Here is a 9115-nt window from a genome sequence, read left to right on the forward strand (position 1 = left end):
CCCACTTGCACCCAATGGCTATCTTGTTTGGTGGGAGTTCCGTAATCTTCCAAGTTTCATTCTCTTCAAGAGCCTTTATTTCAGCTTTCATGGCTTCCATCCATTCTGGATATTGCCTGGCTTCCTCAAAGTTTTGAGGTTCATTTTGACATGAAATTGACAAAGCATACTTTAAATGATGTTCTGCCAAATTTTTGTAAGGTATAATAGAGCTAAGAGGGTACAACACCTTGGTTTTCTACGTTGCATTGTTGCATGGTGAGGCCATTATGCTGTGATGGTAGTCTTCCAAGTAAGTTGGTGGTCTCTTGACTCTTGTGGATCGCCTGGGTTCTTCTTGTTCAGTGTTTTCCTCTGTCATAGTAGGTTTGGGAATGGTAGCATCATACATTGTAAAATCAGTGTCTTCAAGTGTAGTCTCATCACTGTTTTCGCTTTTTGAGTTACAAAAGTAGGTTTCATAGAATATCACATTTCTTGATACAAATATCTCTCTAGAATGAACATCCATAACCACATAACCTTTAGTACCATGCTTGAAACCAAGAAAGATACATTTGCGTGCCCTGGGATCAAGCTTGTGTCTGTTTTGCTCGAGGGTAGAAGCAAAACAAAGACATCCAAACACTTTAATATTGTAAAGATAAAAAGCCATACCATGCATTAGTTTATATGGGCATTCATTTTGAATGACAGGAGAAGGAAGACGATTTATAAGATGCACAGAATGAAGAACAACATAAGACCAGAAATTTTTTGGCAAGTTTGACTGATACAAAATGCAGCGAGCAATGTTAAGTATATGTTGGTGCTTTCTTTCCACAGTAGAGTTTTGTTCGAGAGTTTCATTACAGGAAGTTTGGTGAATTATACCATGTTCATCATAGAAACTTTTCCAACAAAACTCTTTTCCATTATCAGTTCTAATAGCTTTTATACCTTTGTTGAATTGGTTTTTAATGTGAGTGACAAAACGTTGCATGTAATCTCTAGTTTCATTCTTACTTTCATTAAATGAATCCAAGTATACCTACTGTGATCGTCAACAACAATTAAAAAATATTTGTGCCCATGCAAAGAATGAACATTTAAAGGACCCCATATATCCATGTGAACCAAATCAAAAACATGATCGCTACTAGTTTTGTTTAATGGAAAGGGAAGCTTATGTTGTTTAGCAAGGTGACAAGGAGTACATACATCTATATCAGTGGAGTGTATATCCGTGTATTGTTTAGCAAGTTTTTCTAATACCCTTTTTGATGGGTGACCCATTCTACAATGCCATATATTCAATCCTTTGACAACTTCAAAACTTTCTTGTTCGCGCAGGAAGTAAATCTGACTTTCTTTCTCATCAGTGTGGAGATGATATAGTCCATTCACAATGTCAGCTTGACCAATCATCTTCGAAGTACATTTCACCTGTATCTGACAAACATTATCAGTGAAAACAAGCCTACATTTTAAAGAATTTATCAACCTTTGTATAGATATTATGTTCAGGGTGAAAGTAGGTATATATAACACATTATGAAGGGTAATTTTGTGAGTTAAAATAACAGTGCCAACATGGGAAGCAATGACATCGTGGTTATTTGGCAATTTAACTTTTACTGGTTTTATCTCGTAAAAGCTAGTGAAAGAGCTAATGGAGCACGTTACATGATCCGTGGCCCTAGTGTCAAGGATCTGGAGATTTTTACCTTCTTTACCTGTGTTGTTTGATTTCAAAGAGTTTCCAACGCTGTTATTTACCACTCTTTGTTTTCCTTTGCATCCCTGAATCATGTCCACAAGCTGTTGTAATTGTTCAGCGTCAAGATTTTTCAGGATTTGGTCATTGTGAGCATCACTGTGTGCGTTCTTTTCTGCCTCTGTTTCACTAATTACCTCGCTTTTCATAGCGTTTGCAGCATAACTCGTTCTTTGTTTGATCCAAGGAGGATATCCGTGCTTTAAGTAACACTCATCAGCCGTGTGATTCATCTTATTACAAAAGGAACATTGTTTACCATAATTCTTTCCTCTTCCCCTTCCGTAGTTGCGCCAGGCAGGGTTGCTTCCATTGTTCTTCACATTCATCTTTTGGCCATATTGAATGGCATTGTTGATGAGAATCTATGTATCCACCACTGCACTTTCATTTAGGTGTCTTTCTTGTTGCAGGACCAAGGAAAAGACATGATTGACTCCTGGCAGAGGATCCATTAACAGAACTTGCGTCTTTACAATGTTGTAATTTTCTCCCAGTCCTTTCAGAAAACACATGACCCTTTCTGACTCCCTGTATCCCGCTATGATTTTTATCACATTGCACGTACACTTTGATTTACAAGTGTAGGTGGGCAGCGGATGCAGAGAATCTAGCTCTTCCCACAGAGTTTTAGAATCAATGTAGTATTCGTTGATGCTTCTTTCACCATGTTTGATGGAGTTGATTTCTTGCAGAAGGTCTGAAACACGAAAGTGACTCCCCTTTGAGAATCTTTCTTCAAGATCTTTCCATAAGTCTCTTGCATTATCAATGTACACCGTGCTTTGAGCAATCTGCAGAGTAAGGCTTCGTGTAATCCAAGAAACAACCGTAACATTACATCTTTCCCAAGCTTCGTACTTGGCATCACTTTGCAGGGGTTCAAGGATCTCACCGTTGACGAACTTGTATTTATTCTTTTGACAGCAGCGCACGCTTCATTGCTCTACTCCACGAATGGTAGTTTGTTCCATCAAGATGTGGCGTAACCAATACCATACCTGGGTTTTCTCCAGGATGAAGGTAATATGCACTGGCTGGATTTCGTTGGTCATTCTTGGATGGGTCTTGTTCATTGACAGCCATTTTCAAGAGAACAAAGCAAAGAGAGATAAAACGGGAAGAATAAGGAAAGGAGAATGAAAGATAAGAACGTAGAGATAGAAAGGAACCAGTCACATCGGAGAGCAGAGCGGGTTAGACCCACTCTGATACCATTTTAACGTTATGTATATGTTTCATGGTTGTTGAAGCATGGGAGTGAAGGAAGAAGATGATGAACAGTGCTAAGGAGAGAGAGAATATGAATATCATTCTAACTCTTTTGTTCTGCATGGCTTTTTACACGTGCTTATTGCACTTCCTTTTTACACGCAAAGCTAACCAATATATACACATAAGCTAAGAGAGATAAAAGCTCTGCCCAAAGGTTTCAGCCCAATCCAATATAAAACAGAAACACTAAAAAGACAACAAATTTTCCTGCACTTTAAACATCAGAATCAACAGTTTATGCAGAAAAAGACCAAGGTTCCAGCGCACAGAACAGTAAGCTTTTGATCCATTATAGGATAAGATGACCACCAGTGATGTTATTGCTCCCACCAACCGTCACCATACATACATAACCTTCCACACATGGATTGTTCAACCAACAAAGGGGAAACATGTTGCAATAAAGTGGCCCTAACATAGTGGCAGGTGAAGAAGTATGAGTCATTTGTGTTGTACATAGTCCCTAGCAAAATGTAAATTCATCTCAAAATGTTTGGATCATGAATGCATTACAGGATTGGTAACAAGCTGAACAACTTCCATGTTGTCAGAGTAAAGACGCGGTGTTGGTGTGGTAAGACAAAGTTCATCCATGAGAGACTTGATCCAGATAATATTCATAAGGGCAGCTACAACACTTCCATATTCGGCCTCAGTGCTACTGCGGGAGAATACATTCTGTTTCTTCGAGGACCAGGAAATGAGATTGCGGTCAACATAGATGCAGTAGCCTGAGATGAATTTGCGGTCATCCAGATCAGTGGCCCAGTCGGAGTCACTAAAGGAAACAACTGAGTAGCTTGGAGAAGGATAAAGGTGTAAACCTTGAGTTGTTGTGCCTGCAAGGTACCAAAGAATACGTTTAACCTCCTTCCAGTGTGTGAGTTGTGTATTGTTCATAAATTGACAAACTTTGTTGACGGAAAAGGAGAGTTGAGGGTGAGTGAGAGTAACATATTGTAGTGCTCCAACAACAGAACGATAGAGAGTGGGATCAACGATGAGACGTAGGGAGGAGATCATGGGAGTAGGTTGAGGTTTTGAGTCTAGCATGTGTGTATGTCTGAGAAGATCTTGAATGTATTTATAATGCGAAAGATGAGGAGTGTTATCAGAAAGTCATGTAACTTCAATTCCTATGAAATAATGAAGTGGATCGAGGTCCTTCAACGCAAAGATGGAACTAAGACGTTGAATGAAGTCCTGCACTAGAGTTTTGGAGCTACCAGTGAAGAGAATATCATCAACATAAATTAATAGAAAAATTGTGTTAGTAGTTGTAAAACGGGTAAACAAAGAGATATCAATTTTGGAGGATGAAAACCCCATGCGAACAAGAGTGGTGAAGATTTTTTGAAACCATGAATGAAGGGCTTCCTTGAGACAGTAAATTGCCTTGTTGAGACGACAAATAAGAGAGGTATCAGGACTTGTAAACCCTGGAGGTTGGTGCATATAAACAGGGAAATCCAGATCATCGTGAAGGAATGCATTGTTGATATCGATCTGATGAATAGGCAAGAAGAAGATAAGGCAATGGTGAGAATTAAACAAATAGTAATGGTTTAATAACATGACTAAATGTATTTGTAAAGTCATGGCCCTCACATTGATGAAATCCTTTTGCCACCAAGCGTTCCCTGTATCTTTGAAGAGAATCATCGAAATTATACTTGTTTTTGAACACCCATTTGCACCCAACAACATTAGCAACAGAAGGAAGAGTAGTCAAGGTCTGGGTATCATTTTGCATAAGAGCATCATATTCATCTTGCATCGTGCGAAGCCAGTGGGATTGAGTCATAGCTTGTTTGTATGTTGAGGGTTTAAACAAATCACCATGAATAGAAGACTGGAAAGCTTTGGGCTTGTAGATGTCATCCTTAGCACGAGTGATCATCGGGTGGACATTAAGATCAAGAGCTGCTATTGGCGTCAAAGAAGCAGTTGAGGTCGAAGGTGAAGGTGCATACGACAACGGAGACGAAGACTCAATAGAGGTGGCAGGAGGTGGTGGTGCTGGTGGAAAAGAGATAACAGTAAGAGGAGATGAGGTAGCATAAGGTTCAATGTTTATATTATAAGAAAACGTGAACGGGCTATTAGACATAGAATAAGGAAAAAAGAAACTCATTAAAGAAAACATTGCGTGAAAAGATAAATTTACCAGAAGTTGTTAAGCACATATAACCTTTTCGATGAGAAGAATAACCAAGGAACAAGCATAATGACGAGCGAAAATCAAATTTACGTTGTTTATATGGGCGAAGCAAAAGGTAACAGTCACATCCAAAAACTTTCATAAACGTATAATCAGGTTTGCGAGAAAAAAACATTTCATAAGGACTAAGGTTATGTAAAACAGGAGTAGGTAAAATGTTTATAATAAAAACAACATAAGAGAAAGCTTCACCCTAGAACCTAAGAGGAACCAGCAAGAGGAGCTAAACCAATGTCAATGATGTGGCGATGTTTGCGTTCAACTGAACCATTTTGTTGGTGTGTATGAGGACATGTGAGTCTGTGAGTGATGCCATAAGTGTTTAAAATTTTGGTTAAAGATAAAATTCCATTGCATTATCTATTTAAAGAGTTTTTAAAGAACATCTAGTCTGTTTTCGGCAAATGCTATAAATTGTAAAAACACAGAAGTGGCTTGAGATTTGTGTGAAACAAGATAGAGCCAAGTATATTTGGAAAAAGCATAAACAAAAGCAACATAGTACATATAACCATTAGTGGATGCTGTTGAAGATGGTTGCTGTCCTTCAAGACATGTGTTTGATGAAGACTTCTATGTACAATTCATGTATATTTCCTTTTGCTTTAAGTGTGTCTTAGGTAGTGTTTAGAGGTTGTTTAAGAGTGGGCTTTTTGCTGAGTAACTCACCTCCTAACCACTGGCCATGTGTTAAGAACAAGCATACGGTTTCTTAAACTGTTTTTCACATGATTTACAAAAAACACGTTTACTGCATAAAAATAAATCTGTTCTTTTCTAAATAAACAGATTCTTTTTGAAACTGATGCCTTGGCAAAGTCTTGTGAAAATTAGATTTTGTGCATCATGTATTTTTGACTAAGTCTTCTACCTTTCAAAACGACTGTGTTTTAAATAGTTAAGCTTTTTCTGTTTTCGTTTTGAAAAATAAATCTGTTCATCTGTAAATGAATAGATTCTTTTTGACTCTGTTGCCATGGCTATCTTAAACGGTTTTCAGTTTTGTCCCTGCACCAGAATGGCTGACTAAGTCTCCTCACATAACAAATTCTCTAACTGTTTTTGAAAATAAATCTGTTCATTTTATTTTCAATTTGTTCATTTTATAACAGCTTTAACTATTTTTCAAAAATCTGTTATAAGTTGGTTTTCTATAAAATGAAAACTTGTTTCTGAGTTTAATCTATCATACATTTGTAAAAACAAGTTTTGCATTAGAGAATTGAGAATTTACAAGGAATTAGCATATGTTCTTAGAAGATTTCGAAAATCACAAAGTTCTTGTTCTTGTTTGGTTCCAAAAGCTTGGTGAGAGGTGTTGCTACTGTTCTAGCAATCTGTTCTACTGGTTTAAGGCAGATTTCTGCATCCTCAATCAGGTGTAGTCGTTTCACATTTCTTTTCTTGTAAAAGTTTGGTTGTACACTCTTCTTGATAGGGTTTCTTGAAGAGTGTGTGTGCTAAAATAGGGTTTTTCAGCAAGTGTACCTAAGTTCTTGTGGAGTTCAAGAACAGTGGGATTTGTGTTTGTTTGAATTGTGATTTAGTGAATTTCACCTTGGTTTAGGTGAAGACTGGATGTAGCTCAGTTGAATGAACCAGTATAATTGCCTTGTGTTCATTCTCCCTTAATCTCTGCACTTAAATTTCTGCATATCTGTTAAAACTGCCAAGAAATAAATCTGTTCAATGAATAATAAATCTGTTCTTTCTGGGCTCGATTCATACTGTTCTTAATTTCTGGAAAACTGTTTGATCTTGAGAAGAACATCTATAATATGTTAAAAGCCACTAGAACAGGTTGATTGTAATAGGTAACTCAAGTAATTGTCATGCTATCAATTGAACCTTAATCACTTGCTTAAAATTGAAGCTTGCTGTTTTGTGATTCACTGTTTTTTTCATTATATCAGTGTGTGTGAATCTGGAAAATTGATCTGCATAATCTTGTGATTAACTTGACTGTATAAACGTTTTTCAAACACAAACAGTGCCAAAATAAATCTGTTCAATTTCAAATAAATCGATTTATTTTATGTATACTGTGATAAATACTGATTCTGCGAGAAAGATTTAAAAGATCAATTCACCCCAACCTCTTGAACTTTGGCACTATTAAACCCAACAATTGGTATCAAGAGCTAGGACTTGTATTTTAATCAAGTTTGTTTGTAATAATGTCTGAGTTTAAAGTGTTTTTTGCTGAGGGATCTACTGTTAATAGACCACCTATGTTCAATGGAATGAATTATGCGTTTTGGAAAATTAGAATGCAAATTTTCATGGAATATATTGATGCATTAATCTGGGAAGCTGTTGTCCATGGACCCTATGTGCCAATGCAGGTTGTCAAGGATGAAGAAGTGGTAAAGCCAAGATCTTAATGGAATGAGACCGAAAGGAGGAAGGCTCAACATGATCTTGTGGCCAAGAACATCATAACCTCTGCATTAACAATGGATGAGTTCTTCAGGATATCCCAATGTAAGTCAGCTAAGGAGATGTGGGAAGTCTTAGAAGTCACTCATGAGGGTACTGAAGATGTGAAGAGGTCAAGAAAACATTCTCCTATCCAAGAATATGAATTGTTTAAAATGCAACCCGAGGAGAGCATTGCTGATGTGCAAAAAAGGTTCACTCATATTGTGAATCACCTTACTGGTTTGGGAAAAGAATTTGACAGAGAGGAACTTAACATAAAGATATTGAAGTGCCTCGACAGAAGCTAGCAACCAAAGGTGACTGCCATATCTGAAAGCCGTGATCTGTCAAAGCTGGGAACTGCTGCACTCTTTGGAAAGCTAATGGAGCATGAGCTAGAGCTAAAGAGACTCAAAGAGCAGGAAACAATAGAGAGAAAACCCAAAGGTCTTGCACTGAAAGCAAGTGAACAGAATGAGATCAAGGAGGAAAAAGAAGATGCTGAAGATGATGAAACAATCAGTCTTCTTACAAAAAGATTCAGCAAATTTCTGAAGAAGAAAAGCAGAGATAGGAACCAGCAGAAAAGAAGGTATCCTAAACCCAATGACTCAAATTCCTCTAAATATACTTGCTTTGGCTGTGGCAAAACAGGGCAGATCAAAACGGATTGTCCAGATAATCATGCAAAGGACAAATCGGCCAGCAAAAGAGTTGAAAGGAGCAAGGGAAGAAGATCTTACATTTCATGGGAGGAAAATGAAGTATCTTCAACCAGCAGCTCTTCAACTGAAGATGAGGAAAACAATTTGTGCTTTATGATGAAGGATGAGGAGTCAATCTCTGATTCAGTAAGTGATTTTTCTGTGGATTCAGATAACTATGATCAACTGCTTGCTGCTTTCAAAGTAAACACATGATGAAGCAAATAGGCTAGCTGTAATATTGAATAAGCTACAAAAGGTAAATAATGTGCTTGCACCTAAAGTAAAAACACTTGAGGAAGAATTGCATAAGGCCAAAACAGATTTGGTAAGCCTTGAACTAACATGCTTGCATGCCTCTATTAAAACCTGTGAAAACTGCAAAAAACTGGAAAAACAAGTGGAGTATTTGCTAAAAACCCTTTCCAATTTCACCAAGGGAAGAGAGAACCTTGAGTCTCTTCTTGGCTCACAGAATGCTGTTTTCAATAAAAATGGACTTTTCCTTCCTTATCTTTTTCATTACCCAAGGTTTCTATTTCAACACCATCTTGGTTAAAAAGTGTTAGGGATGATTTCATACCTCCTCATGGTTTTCACCATTTAAGAGGCCTTTTTCCAAAAGATATCATCATTCCCAAACAAATTTTTCCAACTTGGTCGATTTATAGAACCTCCTTTTCTGAAATCCCATTGTTTACAAAAGCTAAGTCATGTTTGCCTTTTTCTTCCACTTTT

At 37.4% G+C, this 9115-nt stretch overlaps 2 protein-coding genes across 2 annotated transcripts; both read right to left on the minus strand.

Moving 5' to 3' along the window:
• Positions 1-238: 238 nt before the first annotated feature.
• LOC150025925 (uncharacterized) lies at positions 239-2085 on the minus strand. Its single transcript, XM_090304820.1, has 3 exons — positions 1564-2085; positions 1201-1431; positions 239-1030 (listed from the first exon to the last, which is right to left on the minus strand). The coding sequence occupies exons 1-3, from the start codon at positions 2083-2085 to the stop codon at positions 239-241; spliced, it is 1545 nt and encodes a 514-aa protein (XP_090160946.1).
• Positions 2086-2121: 36 nt separating this feature from the next.
• LOC137829272 (uncharacterized) lies at positions 2122-2842 on the minus strand. The gene is made up of 2 exons (XM_068636073.1): positions 2753-2842; positions 2122-2550 (listed from the first exon to the last, which is right to left on the minus strand). Exons 1-2 carry the CDS (start codon positions 2840-2842, stop codon positions 2122-2124), a joined length of 519 nt encoding a protein of 172 aa, XP_068492174.1.
• Between the last annotated feature and the right edge of the window lie 6273 nt (positions 2843-9115).

This window comes from Phaseolus vulgaris, chromosome 7 (assembly GCF_051622355.1).
Source record: "Phaseolus vulgaris cultivar YP4 chromosome 7, ASM5162235v1, whole genome shotgun sequence".
NCBI classification, from domain to species: Eukaryota; Viridiplantae; Streptophyta; class Magnoliopsida; order Fabales; family Fabaceae; genus Phaseolus; species Phaseolus vulgaris.

Coding starts and splice junctions, on each gene's coding strand:
- LOC137829272 (XM_068636073.1), bottom strand. CDS start 2,842: ATGGCTGTCAATGAACAAGACCCATCCAAGAATGACCAACGAAATCCA. Junction 2,551..2,752: donor CTGGAGAAAACCCAGGTATG/GTATTGGTTACG, acceptor CTTACTCTGCAG/ATTGCTCAAAGCACGGTGTA.
- LOC150025925 (XM_090304820.1), bottom strand. CDS start 2,085: ATGAATGTGAAGAACAATGGAAGCAACCCTGCCTGGCGCAACTACGGA. Junction 1,432..1,563: donor TTGCTTCCCATGTTGGCACT/GTTATTTTAACT, acceptor AATGTTTGTCAG/ATACAGGTGAAATGTACTTC. Junction 1,031..1,200: donor TACACTCCACTGATATAGAT/GTATGTACTCCT, acceptor CGATCACAGTAG/GTATACTTGGATTCATTTAA.